Source organism: Lampetra planeri, chromosome 47 (assembly GCF_965212315.1).
Source record: "Lampetra planeri chromosome 47, kcLamPlan1.2.h2, whole genome shotgun sequence".
NCBI classification, from domain to species: Eukaryota; Metazoa; Chordata; class Hyperoartia; order Petromyzontiformes; family Petromyzontidae; genus Lampetra; species Lampetra planeri.
In genome coordinates, this window is record NC_136153.1 from 4,737,754 (window position 1) to 4,755,190 (window position 17,437).

The 17,437-nt window shown below is 50.9% G+C and overlaps 1 protein-coding gene across 12 annotated transcripts in view; it reads left to right on the plus strand.

Moving 5' to 3' along the window:
- Positions 1-17,437, plus strand: part of SYTL2 (synaptotagmin like 2) — an 80,390-nt gene that overhangs the window by 20,750 nt on the left and 42,203 nt on the right. For all 12 annotated transcript variants that reach the window (XM_078615455.1, XM_078615457.1, XM_078615461.1 and 9 more), the window contains exons 3-5: positions 2,377-2,534; positions 13,208-13,295; positions 15,011-15,055. In XM_078615455.1, coding sequence (XP_078471581.1) covers positions 2,377-2,534; positions 13,208-13,295; positions 15,011-15,055 — 291 coding nt within the window. The remainder of the gene's footprint in view (positions 1-2,376; positions 2,535-13,207; positions 13,296-15,010; positions 15,056-17,437) is intronic.

Consider the following 17,437-nt stretch of genomic DNA (forward strand, 5'->3'; position numbering starts at 1 on the left):
GGACGGCCCTCTTCTGCAATTTAAATGGCCAAATCACCTTTAATGTCCCCCGATCTCGGCAGAGCTTGGAAGCTAAGCAGCTTCCGAGCCTGGTTAGTACTTGAATCGGTGGACCACGATCATGTGCTCTGGTTTTTCTCCGACAGGAAGCCAAACACTCATTAATGGAATTTGCCAAACATCCCAATGTAGCGGGACCCACTTTATGAAGAGACTTGGTAACGCTTTCCTAGGTAAATATTTGGCCTCATTAATGCACTCTCCTATGCCACTTCAGAATCAGAATATTTATTTATACTGGATAAATCCGATGAGCTATGAAGCTCTTTTTTCCCATAGATGTCCACTTGGTGAGTACGGTTGCCGGCCATGGCCAACATCAGGGATGATTGATCACTAAACCAGTCCTTGCTACCCCACTCCTCAATCCCCACCTCACCCCCCACCTCCCCACCTTTCATCAACCCACACTGACCATCTTGTCGATGTATGGTCAGAAAAAAACCCCACGATTGAGATGGCGTGGGAAGGGCCTTTGCCCATTGACAAAGCACTGCAAATCAACTAATTATAATGGGGAAACCAATTTTGGGTCTTGAAGTGAAATGTGTGTCGTGCAACCTCCTCCACCCAACACGGCCAACTCATAAAAAGCTGTTGCGAAAAAAAGACAAAGTGCCAATTCGTGTTACCGCTTCAGCCACACCGCTGCGTTGGAGAGCTGCTCATCCACAATATTTGACGAAGTAGAGCGAATTATTTGCAGATCGGAACACATGTATCCATGTGGGGTCCCATTTCATTTCGCGGTTTAAATATTTTTTCTTACAACAAACCCAACATTCTGCAACGCCCCCCCCCCCCCTTCTCGGTTCCGTAAAGAAATCGGAGCGACATGAAACCCTCCCTCCCCGTCACTCGCTCACTCTGCGTGTACTCGCAAACCTCAAACCCCACTCCCCGAAATACTGAGCATCCGCAAAGAAAATCATAAAAAATTCAGTTTCGCATCCGTCTTCTGTGCCTGTGATGAGCGATGCCGCGCCATTAAAATGTGGCAATTGTTGTAAATCTGCAAGTGGTGGGTGAGGAATGGGCTGCCAGGGTAGGTGAGCCTCCTGCCCGTGGCTCTCTCTAGAGGCGGTTTCTCTCGTGCATGGGTCTTCCGTACCCCCCCCCAAGCCCTTGAGCCAAATTGTTTTTTCGCCACCCTACCCCCCCCCCCACCACCAAAATGAAATAATCACTCATTTCCAGCACAGCCCGGTCAATAAAACAAACGGCGGGCGCCGTGATGAACGCGTTATAATACCCGCGCGGCTGCGAGCGCGGTGAAATTATGGTGGGCGTGTGGGGGGGGGGGGTTACCGTACTGCTTGCCGGCAGGTTTCCGGAGGTGTGCGGGGCCGCTAATTTGGCCGTTTGCAGGCGAGCTGAAACTTAATTGGGGGCAGGCTCAAATGATTGCTGGGCTGCGGTCCTGAGCCCTGGGTGGGTTTAGGTGCGCGCGGTCTCCTACATCTCCCTCCCGGCCATAAATCGTGAACGTACGCTGCGTGCGTACTTACGAGATAACTCGAGACCTCCGACGCTTGTACGGTAAGTGAACATTACAGTTTCACGTAACCCCCCCCCCTCCCCAACGTCCAAACCACGCAGCTCAAGCATTGTGCGGCGTGATGAATTTTCTGATGGTGGACTATGCCCATGGCCAAATGGCTCGGAACGCACCTGAATCTTGCCGGATCTGGGAAGCTAAGCAGGGCCTAAGCCTGGACAGAGCTTCCGGGGCTACACGATGGACAGCAGTGGGCAGCGCTACTATACTGCTGTGGTCCCACGTTTATTGCTTCCCCGCCTTTACCTTGACAAACCCGCACTGACCAGCGTGGTGAAGTATGATCCAATAACCCCGCTGTGACCTGCACGACATAACGAGGCAGTCATCCAGCGGTGGGGCGACAAAGGGGTCTGTACGTCTTCTAGGGCAGCGTTAGAGACCTGTGTGGTGGTCAGAGTTTTGTTTATGTGCCGGGCCTGCGAGTGCTCTAAGGCTGTAACGGCTGCCAGCCATCTTCGCAACCGCACGTCCTCTCCAAAGGACGCAGCGACGCTTTACAGCTCCGCACCGCCTCCACCGCCTGCGGCCCCATAACTCGCGTTAATGGGTCCTCCTGCCTGCAATTTAACCCCACGGTCCACTGCTGCCAGCATCTCCTCCCACTTACCCCCCCCCCCCGCCGCCATTGCCGCCCCAACCCCGCGTCGCCCCAACTGGGTCTCCTCACTCATTTCCACCCCATCGACCATCAACTCTCCTTTACACTGTCACATCTTTCTCCCCCCCCCCCCACTCTCACCCTCCGCCACCCCCAGAATTCTAAAGAAGGAGGTGGAGGACGAGAAGAAGCTGAAGGTGCTGACGGGAGAGTGGTTCTATGAGGTGAAGGGCAAGAGGCACGATGACCGGCTGCACGGCTCTGACCTGGTGCGGGCGTCCATGCGCAAGGGCAAGTCGGCGCCACGGCCAGGCGGTGAGGCGCTTCCGCTCAGACTCAGGGTGGTCGGTCACTCTCTCCGGGCGCGCGCTCAGTCGCTCGCTCAGTCGCTCGCTCACTCGCTCGCACAGTCGCTCGCTCAGTCGCCCGCTCAGTCGCTCGTATGCTTTGCACATCATAAGCGGCGGGTGAAAATATTCATTGGGGCAGCTGAAATCAAAAAAAAATTGTGGGCTGGAATAATAATTATAATTTCATGATTATATAAATTTACTAATTTGGAAATGTTACGGAAGTGAGAGGAGGCCAAGGTTGTTGCCGCTTGGAGACCGCGTGGCAGATTGTGGTTTCCCTTGGGCACGGGTTCATCGATGGCATCCGTTCACCACTCGCTCTGCCCGTGGGCGACCATCCTTCTCTTGCCCCGTCCATCTTGGAGAGGCCGTGCTATGTGGTCTGTGTGCGGACATTTATCCAGGAAAGCCACACTGAGTCGTATGGCTCCATTTCAGGAGGGTTCTACTGCATTTTTTTCTAAACTGTTTTCAGCCAATTAATGATGAGCGTTTATGATCCAAGGTGCGAGGAAACCAGAACATCTGGAGAAATCCCATACAGATACCAACGAACTATTTATATTTTACCAGATAAGGGCCACTGAGCTATATAGCTCTTTTTCAGAAGCGACCTGGCCACAAATGATAGCTCAAGGACGTGGCTTATTACGTGGAAATTTGAATGTTAAGGGAAAGATCGGAGGACCCGGATAAAAATCCACGCGAACAGGGGGAGATATGCAACCTTCCTTTATATACAGGCGTCAGGGTCAAGATCAAACATCCTGTATACCAGGCGTGGTAGTTAACATCTCGCCACCGTGGAAAGAGATGTGCGATTCGCCCACTTGCTGTGCGGCCTTCTCCTGGCAAACCACAGTGCCTCCTTGACGCCCACAGGGAGTGAATTCACAACATTAGTGCGGGTGGTGATCTACCAACCCTCCCCTCCAGATTACTGGACCACAGGCCAGTATAGCCACCACCGCCCGGCTAGAGCTGGTGAAAGAGTTTGAGGGTGCAAAGCCCTCTTAGCTACTGGCCTCCCACTTCCTTATTTTAACATTACTTCAAGCAACCGGTGTGAAAATACAGATGACAAAACATTGCAGCACCATTACACCCCATCCACGTTTTGTACATGCAGGGTCACCCACCGTCCCACGTCTCTGAAGGATTTCTGCTCGTCGCCTGTTAATCTGACTCGCTCTCGCCGGTTAAGTGGCCGCGCCGAAACAATCGCACAATTGCCGACACCTCGCAGTTCGTCACCGTCGCCGTTATTTATACCGAGCCCTTTCATGGCGCTGACATCGTGGAAGTGCCGCTGCAAGGTTACAGTCGCAGAGTCAAAGAGCATTTTGATCTGACAAATGACGAGGGGGTGCCGCGCGGAATTTGGAATGAGTGGCGTTTGTCAGCCAGCCGTCGGGGCACGGCCCTGCGCCGTTTGGTTCCAGCGTATTACTTGGCGCACAATTGGAATTACAATGAGAGACGCGGGGGGGGGGGGGAAACGTGGACCAGAGAAAATACGCAGATTTAAATAACGTCGTTCACAGCGTCGGTAATAAGTGAGCTGGGGTAGGACCCGTCGCCATTATGGACGACGGCCGATGGTCGAAAACGGGGTCGGGAGTGGCCGCCGTTGAGAGGAACGCACGGAGCGGACCTCCATCAAAGGAGATGGAGTGACGAAATCGGCTCGCGTGCGGGCGAGAGGTGGATTGCTGCGTCGTGGAACTGTGACGGGATGGCGGTGACTCAAGCAGGCCATCATCGTCCAGCAGGGGAGATTCGTTGTGACTGATGATGATGATGGTGATGTACGATCAGAAGAGACCGCGCGCCAGTCTCCAGCGGAAGTCCAGCTGCCGCGGTGACAATGTCGCTCATTAGGCGCGCAAATATCCAAAACCCGGTTCACACCGACCGAGCACGCTCGCAAAACCTCGCAGCCAATTGTGGACGACGGGGTCAACAAATGCAACGGTCCAATGTCAACGTGACCTTTGCGCGATCCAACGTGCGCGGGTAGAAAGGACCGCGCCGGTGACAAAGGTGCGTTTCAGAGCACCCAACAAGGGTCGTTCTCTGTTTGCCTGCCTGCCTGCCTTCTCAGCCATCATTGTATGAGCCACATTGTTGTGCCGCACGCCATGGCTGAGTGCCCTCCATGTAAGGGAGAAAAAAACATGAATAGGGAAAATAATACGGCGTGTATTTTCGGCGGTGGACGGATTCAGTGAAATCGTTGCAAGTCGATTGCCCCTTTTTGCCATCGTGGACAATGGCAGAGCCTCTCAAAGCTCTGGGGCATGGCATGAAATCATTAAACATATTAGAGATCATGTTTTGTCAGCCATGATCAATCCACTGCTGGATTAAGGCCACCCCAATCCGCAACCCCCATCCCCCTTTGGTTTTGCGATGCGACAATCCGTCCAAAACTTGCACGCAAATTGATTTGTTTACTCCATCTCTGCGCGCTGAACGGCCACTTTGACGCGCCTTGCCATTCCCCTTGGCTGCCACTCTCCATTGTTGTTCCCGAGTATTGGCCATCGTCATCCCTTCTAGCAGTGAGTCTTGAGTCCTGCCCAAATCTCACTTTGTTTTCCTAACAATTTTTGTATTTGTTTCTTTAAACCTGGACATATTCTCTAACTCTACGTGTCGTTCTTCTGTAGGTTTACAACTTGATATATGAAATCCTTAAATATTTCAGAATCTTAATTTAGACTGGAGGAATCCGCTGTGCTCCGAAGCTATTGTCACCGATGTCCACTATATTGGAATACATACAGCAGGTGGTATATCAAGGCTGAAGATTATATATTCTGTTCTTGCATATGGCAATATTCTCAGGAGCTTACATGCCGCTGTCAAGGTCTGCTAGCCTCGACGAGAGCGATCCAGGATAAAAAAAAATTGTAGGAGTGCAGACGATAGTGGCTAACTCTTTGTGGTCAATAGTTTGGATTTCGTGGCCACAATCGTAATACAGTGGCTTGTCTTGAATTTCCAGTTCATGAAGGGGAGGTGGTGGTGCGTCTTGGCCTGGTGATGCTCCAATGCGTTTTGTTGGTTACACCACCGGTGTCTTCGAGGAATGTCACTGCCACGTGGTGCCACGTGGTGCCATGTGTGGGTCTTGAATGAGGTTGTATGTTCAGGATGTCCACGTTGTTCCACTCTGTCTGCCAGCGTTCGTCTGGATCTGTGTGAGAATCTAGGATGGTGACGGTGCCGGGGATTAAAGGTTCGGTAATTAAATGTATAAATACGTTGAGCGCAGCAGCATGGAATCAGAATTCAAATATGTATTTTTACCGGAGGAATCCGATGAGCTTTTTCACAGATGTCCACTCGGGGCAGGGGGTAAGAGCGTTACCGCAAACAATACAAAAAACATGATAGGAGTGCAAAGGCCGAGAAAGGTAAACAAACCACCCAAACAAATAAAACTAAACCGGTGCAACAATTCCCCTGCCTTTCTTACAGATATTTCTGCTGCTGTACGCAAGACCCGTGATAACAGAATGCGCAATATTTCCATGGCGCCAGCTTCGTTTAGTAACGGTTCATTTATGAGCACGCGACGGATTGTGCCCCTGATTAAACTATCATGCCAGGAACGTACGTGCAAATTTGCATAATTTATTATTTTAACAATTCCTGCAACAAAAACACCCAACAACACTTTCTTAAATAAATGACAGAGAAGAGTTATATGAATGTTAACAAACAAACAAATCTCCTAATGAGTTTAAGTCAAATTGCCCCGCCGGTAAACAAACAAAGTAATTAGATAATGCTATCAAACAGCGTAGCGTAATTTAAAAGGTCCCGATAAGGTTTTTATCATAATTACACTGCCAATAATAGCGGATAAAATGCTGCTAAAAGAGGCTGCAGAAACGCTTTGGGTAAAAAAAAAATGGGTTTAATGACCAAAGAATTGCTTGTAGATGCACCCCCCCAAAGGCAAGAGAGGGTTATTAAAATCTATGAAGTGGACTCTCTCGGGCTGGGAGCAGAGTTTGAAGTGGGGGGGAGGCAATGCATCTATGAGATGGCCGAACTTTAACCCCCCCTCTCTGCTCTCTCCCACTCCTCCCACGCCAGACCCTTCCTTTCCCCTCTTCTTCCTCTCCTCATCCTCTTCCTCCTCTCCCTTCTGCTCCCCACTCCAGGCACAAGCCCCACAACTGCTCTGCCGCACCACGCTCAGAATTCAGGACGCGCGTTCCGTTGCGCCGCTGCAGCCGCCGCGGCTGCGGAGGTCAGCCGTTTGGGGGGGGGGGGGGGCGTCAGGGCAGTTCGGGGTTTTTGGGAGGATTTATTATTCTTGTTATTTACCACGCCTAGTTTTTTCGGTAAAGTCACGTGATTTTACCGGAAAAATGAATGAATCCTTGCAGTCACGAAAGCTTCAAATCTAGAATTTACCACTCCGCCATGTTCCGCCTTGCTATAGAGGAACGCGACGATACCCCTTTGGGTTTCCGCGGAGTTCAACGTTCAAAGGCCTCTGGAATCGGCGTCGGGATTGGCGAACGTTGACTCCGTCTACGATTGGCGCTCCGGCCGAGACTGTTTTATGGGCGCTCCTCTGGGGGGCCCGGCAACGTGCTTCACCGAGCACTTAACCTTCCCTCTGCTGATGGTGATTGCAACTTTAAAAACCATATGCCTTTTTTTTTTTTACGCGTAATGAGCGCATCTGCATGCGGATTCCGATGAATCACCGTCGAAATTGGCCATAAAGGCGACGTTGCCTCGCGTCCCCCTCCCCGCCCCCCCTCCTCTTTTCCCCATCGTCCCCTGGATGCGCGCGATGCGTCCGGGCCCAATGCGACGCACTGCTCGGCGCGCTGGCATCAACGTGTCCGCCTTTTGCTCGCGAGCGGCAGTGCGCGAGGGGTCTGCTCGGCGTACGGCCACGTTGGCGGTGACTCCGACCCTGGTGGGGAGCGGGGGAGCGGCGGCGCAGCGGTTAGCGCGGCTGCGCTTCTCGAACCGGTCTTGGGCCTCCCCTAGCTTGACTCTAGGCCTCGAATGAGTACCTGGCGCGGTGTGCAAACATCGCCACTGGGGAGACAAAGGCAGCCGGGAGTGGTGTTGACCACCCACCCCGTCGTGTGCCGTGCCAGCCTTCATAGGTGCTCGCTAACAGCACTTGCCCCAACAGTCTGTTAAGGCTATACGGGGGATCTTTGTCTTTGGCGCGGCCTAGTGGGAGCGCGTTCGCCGCTTGTTGCAACGGTTCCCTGCGGGATCCGGCAGGCCGCCCTGGTTATTACCGTAGGGTGTGGGGACATTAAATATCGCGTGAAGTCATTCACAAGAGTAGACCACATTGTGTGCTGGCGTCATGGACCAAATTTGCCAAATTCAAAATTATTATCCAGTAAATAGTAATTTAGGATGACACGACAACATCTCCCGCCACCCCTCCCACTGGGAAACTCCTGCCGAGCGCGTCTGTGAAGCGGCAGCGCCTTCGTGATAGCCACGCGCTACGGGAAGGGCGTGAATGCCAACGGTACTCAATTATTCTTATCACTCTTGTTACTTTCATTTTATGTCACGGGGCGCGATAGCGGGGGGCCCCCTCCTGACCTCGATCCTTGCCACCCATCGCGCAATTCTCGCCCCCTCGCTCCTCCCTCCCCCTTTCCCGTCCGTCTCTGTCTTTTACGATATTAACCCTTGGGGGTTTCTCCTGTCCCTGGTTTGTTCGTCCGTCATTTCCCAGATTACACCCGGGGGGGGGGGGGGGGTGGTCATCCCCATTGATACGCGTGTGGCTGTGACGGCCGCGATCAAGCCCCGTGTGTATACCCCGCTCCCCGCTGCGCTTTTCCGTACCGGCCGTCTTTAGATGAGTAAATAACCGGTGAAGTAAAAGCAAACTGCAGCGGTGGTGTCCCTTCAGAGCGCGGAGGAAGGGGAGCGAAGGGCCCCCCCCCCCTTCCACCTGACGCCCCACTCCCAGTTACGTGGCAAGGCAGGCACTCGTGGTGACCTTTGGGCCTTCTGGGCGGGAGGGGGCGGTGAGCGGAGGGTTGGGGCACGACCAACCAAGATAGCGACGGTCATCGCTCATCGACGAGAGAGGAGAGAGGAGGAGGTCGTCTCAAAGCCGGATAATTGCGGGAAACCATACACCCTTCCACTCGCCTCCATCCACATATTGGAGTTGGCATTTGCGCCCCCCTCCCCTCGTATCAAATTAAATGAGGCCGTGTTGATACTTAATGAGCTCTGCCATGTTCTGGCCGCGGTCCAACACCGCACCGCGCCAGCCCGCGCTGCAGCTGCAATGGATTTGCTTTCCCGTTTATGTATATATATTTTTTCTCTCTCTCTTCCACGTACTTTTTTGTTTTGGGCCAATTTTTATCCGCACAGAAATGGCGTTGTTTTGTGTTTTCTTTCCCCCCCCCCCCTACGGACCGTTTGAGATTTCGGCAAGGCGCAGGTAAAACAGCGACGGGAGGAATTGAGTCGCCTAACACCGCGACCGTTTGCTGCACGGTTGCCCCCCGCCCCCCTCCCCCCACCTACAGATGTAGGTTCGTGGTGTGGGAAGTGGGAAGAACATTCACGGCCCGTGGCAGGCCACCAGACCTCGCGTTTGCACACAGTAGCAGCTGTCACGAGCCCCTAATGAGCGCGGCGGCACAGTTTTTTGGCTTTGGGAAGAAAAAAATTAGAAGGCTTTATTGTTTAATTCCCCCGCGTGGCTCGGATTAATTACCGGAATCGCAGCTATTGTTCCGGCATTAGCACGGCGCTTTTGTTCAATCACTCCACTCAGTAAAAGGACAAGGGGGGAGGGGGGGTGATGAAACCAGAAGGATTTTGCTCGTGTTGGGTGCCGCGGTGGTGAGATGTTAACTCCCTTGCCATGTACGCAGGAGGTCATGGGTTCAATCCCGACCCTGACGTGTTACGCCTCCTGTATATTCGGAGTTTGGATGTCTCTCTCCGTGGTAGTGTGAATGTTTTCTCCGGGTCCTCCGGTTTTTTTTCCTCTGCATTTAAGATGAACATGCATTGACACTATTTGGCTGCAATGAATTTCCACGTGATAAGCCACTTAATTGAGCTATCATTCGTGGCCAGGTCTCTTCTGAAAAAGAGCTACATCACTCAGTGGGGCCTTACCTCGTAAAAAAAAATAGTTTTTAGTTGGGTCGCTGTGTGTATCGGCGGTAAGGTTGCCACAACATCATTCTTCTCGATGCGACGAAACATTCAAGTCTACGACTTGACGATTGACACGACATCATTGTTGTTCCCAGAGCTTTCACTGGGTGCGTTTCTTTTGTTCCTTGATGCACTTTCAAGTATGGGAATTTTCAAAAAAAATTATTCGGCTGCAGTTGACTCGGCAGGAACCTGCCCCTGCGAGTCTTTTAATCATCGTGAAGACTTTCCAATCTGAAGTGCGCATAACTCTCGCGCGGTCCGACAGTGACGATGTCGTAACTCCACCATGCCCTCAATGGCTCATTAAAACGTTTTGCAGAGAAACTAATTTTAGTGGCCGATGGTTATTTTTTTGTTTGTTTGTAGGGACATTTATTTATCGTCAACTTTCATTGTTGTACTTTCATAAAAAAAAAAATTGACGAGCGTGGAGGGCAGGGGATGCGGTTGGTGGGGTGGGGGGCGAATGGAATAATCACAATACGACGGTCGATACTTTTTCTAAAAGCATCTCACCGTAGATTGTATGTCGCGGTATTGGCCATACCACAGCAACCCTCATCGCCGACGTTGGAGTGATGACGTAGCTAGCCCATCAGCCTTGGGGGGGGGGGGGTCGGGGTGGGGGACTCTTTCAACTGCCAGAAACCTATGGCCATTGGGGGACATTGAGGCATTAACCTTCACATCAGGGCGCCTGCCTCGCGTCGGTTAATGAAGGGGGTGGGGGGGGCAGGAGGGGAGGAGCTTACGGGTGACATGACAGCTTCCCGTAGAGTTGGCGTGTCGCATACGCAAACGCGTGTTTATACGTATAGCCTCCCACCAAGATCCGCGGAACGTGCCCGATTTTCGTCAGAAGATCTTGTCATGCAAGCAAGGGGTTGAGCCTGGTGGACGCTCGCTCGCTCGCCGTGACGACCGTGCACAGACGGGTTGCCCATAGGCCGCTGCTACGCGTGGCCTACATCGAGCGGCGGAGGCCGGTGCAGCAAAATCCCTCGCTGTACTCTCCGTGCAGCTCCTCTCCCCTCCACGTCTTGTCTGTGCTCTCCACGCAGGGAGGCAACTAGCGAGCGGCTGCATGGCCTCGCGCCGGCAGTGCGGCCGGGTCGGGGGCCCCGTTTACGCTCCGGTGAATCCGTGCCATCGGCCGGACGCTTCACGCGGCCACACCCAGAGAGGGGGGAGACGGCGGTCGATGCAGGCTGAGTCCGCGAGTTATTCTTGGCTTTTGGCGGCAGGATGGATCTTGACCGAACTTGCCAGGTCGTGGCTGGAAAAAAAACTCGCTTGGTGCCAATTTCGACTGCCTATGTCCCCCAGGTTTAAATCCCTTCCATGAGACAGGGTGAATACTCCCCCCCTCCTCCACTTCTCTATTGTAACTCAAGCACGAGCATGAAGAACTTGAAAGCGCGCATATTTCACTTGAATGACTGAGCCGAGGCATGCAAATGTGGCTATTCGCACGCCACACGGTTTTAATTTGGGAAGCGTCCGAGGCTGTAGCGGTGAGCGATGGCTTACATACGAATCCCATCATGTTCATCGTGAGCTATGGTCCGTCCGCTGCTGGATGAAGACTGATCCACATCGTCACCATTGCTCATGGCTTTGCAATATCCACGATCCATATCGCTCGTGCACACGAGACGATCTCATTGCTCCGTCTCCACGTTGGTCAATGTCTCGGACACGTTTTTTTCCCACCCTTCGACTGCTGTTCTGTCACCAGCCTCGTCCGTCGCGCCTTTCATCCCATCTCGCCCGGGTGCCTGGTATACAGGAGGTAGTAGGTTCGATCCCGACCCTGACGCCTGTACATTTGGAGTTTGCTTGTCTCTCTCCCCGTGGTCGTGTGGATTTTCATCCATTTCCTCTGGATTTTCCCACCGCGCTCAGAAACACACCTTTTAAAGCACTTAGCTGCTATATATGTCCATATGATGAGCCACTTCTGTTGAGCTATCATTTTGGATAGCCAGGTCGCTTCTGAAAAAGAAAGAGCTGGTTTGCTCAGTTGGCCATACCTGGTAAAAAAAAAAAGATTTGAAAGAAAAAGTTTAGCCATGTTTTCTGCCAATTTTTTTTGCTTTACACAAGAGCTCATCGTATTTGTCGAGAGTACTGTGATCTCAAAGGAAGATGTTTTCCTTTGAGGGCTCACGGCGCTGTTGCCGAGTGCTTTGAGTCTCCGTTGTTCTGCGCTTGCGCGCACCCGCTGCGCCGGCGCGCTGTCGCATTTTTGTTCCTTTCTCTCTCTTAGTAAAATTTTTGCTCGCCAGTCAATGTACCGTCTCCCGTTTGCGTTTGATTCACCGACGCGTGTTGTTTTCTCTCTCCAGCCCTGCGTAATTCCTCGTGCGCGCCTTCGCCGCGCTGCTTTGCGCACCTCTCAGTCTGTGCTTTGCCTTCATCGTCGGTTCCCATCTTCCTTTTGTATGTCAGAGTGGATACGTAATTTTCGGGAGCTTTTCTTGCATCGTAATGAGATTATAACTATAGTAAATATTGGTCGACAGTCTTTTAAACTCACAAGTGCTTCGAGTTAAACGGGCAAACGAGTAAAACCAGGAAGCGTGACCTTGCAAATAACAAACTTTAGCGTTGAGTGGCACCCAACTCTATGCACAATATTGCCGGGATGTTTGTTTCAATGCGTTCCCGGCTGCATTCTGCCAATTTGTTGACATCCCCTGACTGTTTTTTTGCCATTTGCTGCATTTGCCTCTTATTTGCCACAAAAAAGAACAACATTTAAAGAGTTTAACTGCAATTCACCATCTTATGCTTATTTTCGTTGACATTTTCTAAAATTAAATTATCGTTAATGTTCGACTAGATGTGCCTGAATGTAAAGCGTCATTAAAATATCATGCACTTAAAATGTCCTGCTTGTGACCCAGGTCGCCCCTTGCCAAAGGAGGCGGTGCAAATTTCACGTGCCCCAATGGGTGTATTTCATCCCCTGGTTAAATAAAGAATTTTTGATCGATCTAAATGACAAGATGCTCGAGGATGAGCCATTAAAAGTGCGCACACTCGCACTAATTGCTTTATAATTCATTCCACTCACCCATCGCATCACTGCGTTTACTTCATTGCATGGTTAATGCATGAAGCTCGGAATAAAAGCGCCTTCGGTTCACTCCAGCTTTCTCAGCAGCTTGCTCTGGAAATTATTTCAACGTCCTCCCATTTCCATATCACATAGTAGATCATTTGTGCACGGCTATCGCAAAGCCGCGTGGAAGAGTAGGCCTATTACCCTCTAAGGAGGGCTTTCTTGCGCTCCCTCCAGTGAAGGCTCTTCCACCAGCAGTGGCATGAGCCAAGCCGTTGCAGGGCTGCACATTTACCTGCTACCCCCCGACCCCCCAAATACCTTTTTATTAAGATTATTAACTAATTACTCTTTTCATTTTGCAGACCGGGGCAAAGCGCACAGCAGAGACCGAGAGGACAAAGAAAACAAGCACAAGTCCCTGCAGCTGGAGGACTGCATCGCAAACGAGAGGTGATCGCGATCGGCGCCACACACACATACGCGGCGGCGGCGTTAGTGGAGACGGTACCAGCGCTCCAACCCGGCGCTCCACCCCACATTCCCCGAGAGGCGGCTGCGGTGACATTTCGCTGCGGCTAAACCGCCGCGCTGCCCGTTTACCCTCTGGCGGTTCGCTACGGTCGCGTCCACACCCGGGTGCGGGCCTGTTGTGCTCCTTAACTAAGATACTAGAAACTTTTTTCTTATCTTACCAGGTCAGGCCCCACTGAGATACATATATATAACAATTTTTTTCAGAAGCGTTACCGATGATGGCTCAACGAAGCAGCTTCTCGTCGTGCGGAAATTTTTAGCAGCTAAATAACTATAAACACGTGACGTTGGTTCTAAGTGTTGGAGGGGAAAACCGGAGAACCTGGAGAAAAATCCACGTGACCAAGGGGAGAGAGATGCACAAACTCCAAATAAACATGTCTCAGGGTTGTGATGGAGCCCATGACCTCCTGTATACCAGGCAAGGGAGTTAACATCTCGCCACCGCGGCGCCCCAATGCATTTCCCCACTCCCCCACTTTCATTACAAGGGCAAATGATGATTATGATGATGACAATACAGATTGTAAGGCAGCCCATTCATTGCCAGGTCACCTCACAAACACTCGCCGTAACGCGTTCGCTTTTTTATTTTTTTGTTATTCCATTCTTATTAAATAAAATGGGACATGGCAGCCGTGAATGGGTGTTATCATTTTGCCAGCGTTTTCTCACTATTGCACCAGAGCCAATCAATAGCGGTGTGAATATTCACGCGTGGCGGGCCCCAATGTGATTTTTTTATAATCAAAACGTGACACACGAGCCGGTCTGCAGAGCGCACGTGTTGACGACTTTACAACGCGATCACAGAATGGGGGGCGGGGGGCAAAAATGTTGCGAACAACAGCAGCCCGAGTTTGGCGCGACAGGACCTCGTTAAAAGCGGAGAACTCGGCTCCCCCGCCGCACCCACCCAGGCGGCAGGGAACCGCTAGCGAGGGCGCGAACGATTTTTTTTATGGGGAGGGAGAAAAGAGTGGGGAGGGACGATAACTAAGGATGTGAAAAAAAAGGGAGGGGAGGGGGGGGGAAGAAGGGGGTTCGCTTGTTAACTGCGGCCTCCACTGTGGACGCGGGAAGGAAGCCAGCGGTGGTGCTGGACCACTACTTGCGGTGGGGTGGGGGTGGGCCTGGTTCAATTATTATTCTTAATTGATATGACAGAACAGATATTTACAAGCGATGGAGATTTTATTCGGGTGACAATGAGATGCGCACGAGGCGGAAACATAGTGGAATGAAAGAGCTGCCAGGACAGGAAATGTAGATGACGCGCCCACACTGGCATCTGTGCAAAAGAGCTTCATAGCTCATCGGATTCCTCCTGCAGTCTCAATACAGTTTCTGATTCTCAGAGAAGAGAGCTGCAGACAAGATGTCGATGGCAGAGATTAATTCGAGTGTTCATGTTACTTGACTTTTAATGCGTATTACGATCTAAATTCGAAACTATTTTTCTTGCCTTAGCCGGAAATCCACCCTAAGTCGCTCCGTTCAAATCGCAATGCGCTAATCACTCTCCCACCGCTCCACCCGAATGGCATTGTGGGTTGGCGTTTGGATTTACTGTGATTTCCAAAAGAGCCCAGATCTTCATTTCTCTTCCACCTCTTTTTTTTCCATTCCAGCTCTGCTGGACCCACAGAGGCAGGCGCTCCTCGACCTTCAAAGAGGTACAACATTTCTTGAATATTTCTGACACCAGCCCTAATGGAATGTGCACACACACACAGGGCCAAACTGCAATTCATTGAAACCCAGTTCCCTGCCCTGCAGGCATGGCCACGTTGCTTCAGTGAGACCTCCTGGAGTTCTACCACACGCGCGCCAAACGTATAAAAAAAAACGCTTTCTCAGTGTTATGCTAAAACCAGTGGTTCTTGGGGATGCTGCATTGTGTAGTCACCTTATCAAAAGTGGCCATCAATCAATTTTGGCGGAATGTCACCGAGCGGACGGGTAGCAAGTGAGATGGCCAGACTGATTGGAGTAGACTGGTTTTGTCCTCCGCGAGGAATCATCAGCACACCGGTGCGCTCATCACTGCTGCCAAGTCTGCCTCTGGCAAACTTTTATGTGTAAAGACCCCCCACTTCTGCACCACGGGGACCATTTGGTTTGCCTAAATACTGTAATGGCAACAATAATTAAGGTAATGTAATCGATGAGAAAAACAATCGCAAGAGAACCATTAGAGCAGCAGCCCAGAAAGCGCAAAGTCTCCACAACGCACAAATGTTGTGCCGTGTGTACAAGGCTGTGAAATGTCCGTACACGCTGCAACTTTTTGAAAAAAAAAAGTTTCCAAAACACCAGAAACTTGTTTACCCGCCCCGCACAAGTAGGTTTCATTTTCTTTTAACGATTGGAATTTTATTGCAATTGAACCAACGCAAGACCTGTAAACTCTTGGGCAATGCTTGCATTTTACAGCACAGTCAGGGTTAAAGACAGGGCGGGGGCATGGTGGCAAGCCCAATTGCAACACCAATGCCTCAGCAAGAAGGAGGCATAGATTACATTTCCAACTCGGGTGCCTCTCTGCGTGGAGTTTGTACGTTCGACCCCCCCCCCCTTGCTGTGCATCAGTTTGCCTCTGTGCTCTCTCCGATTCCGTCCCATATGTAAATCGAAACACACAATTTACATTTTAACGGCCAACAATCTCGTTGTTGGAAGAAAAAAAATACCTGCAAAGTAACTCGAATGGGATTATGCCGAGCACCATCCCAAATCCCCCTACGGAAACTTGGCAGGACACCGCCTGACAAAGTCTTGAGGCCCAGCGTGTGAGGCTTTCCTGGCTAAACGAGCGCAGCAATAATAATTGCAATGAACAAAAGCGAAAACGAGGTACACGCAACGTATATCTGTCTGCACCGCTTGTAAAACCAGCTGGGCGTAGTACATCTTGTTCCCTTCTACGATGGTATATTTTGTTATTTGAACAAACGTGTGCTTCGTAGAGCATGAACAACAAAACGTCAAACGTGGTGTCACGCGCAAGTGCGAGGCATTGTTGTAAGGTGTTCCGCGTGTTTGCCAGCGTCTACATGTGTGCCATGTGTTGTCACGGGAGGGCCAAGGGTGTTTGGTTCACTTTAAAAATATGAAAATAAAATAAAACATGTGTCGGTTTGTCACCCACATCCGGGCAGTGTGCCCAAGTATGAACACAACTGCACACGAGATGCATCAATGCAGTTTCACATTTAAATGTAAATAGCCTAGCCTTGTTAAAATAAATAAAAATACAATCTGTATAAATTCACTTGATTCATGCCTTTAATAACAATATATATTTTTGATAATAATTGACAACTACTTGGTAAATCCACTCACACTTGCCATGTCAGTCATGGGGTAGGATTTTTTGTTTGACCATACTTCACCACGATGACCAATGGCCGGCCTGATGCAGGCAGGTTTACCATTAACCGGTTTCAGTCATCACTCTCCACTCACGTCCACCGTGGGCTGGGAATCGAACTCACATTGTCAGATTCATAGCTCAGTGCGCTAAAACCACTGCACCACCGCTGTCCACAATAATAACAACAACTGACTTAATTTAAACTGGATGAAAATCCATTAAGAAAAGTATTTTATGCAAGGGTGACCAAAAGAAGTCGTACGTGCACGGCTATGCAAATATGTTCCCTGGAGCCGGCCATGGGTATGGCTTTGAATAATGGGTGTATTCATATAGGCTTCAACATTTACTTGGCAAGGCTATTGTCAGGATTAGCTTGTACTGGATTACATTTTGGGCTCGTATTAAACGCTTTGGAGCAGTAACCAATGTTTTCGGTAAATGTGTTGTAATAATAAGAGGGTGCAGCAGTGGCGATGAACTGGTCAGTGTACATCGCTCAAGGTGTACCTAGCCTGACACAAGCACCGCTTGCTGGCGAACGCCAGTTATTGTTGGTGCTATGAACCCGGCCCACCGGAGTTTTGATTCCTGGCTACAGCCAAGATCAGTGGTGAGTGGAGTCTGGACCGCACTGACCAGCTGGGTGAAGGATGGTCAAACCCCCATGAGCGAAACGGCA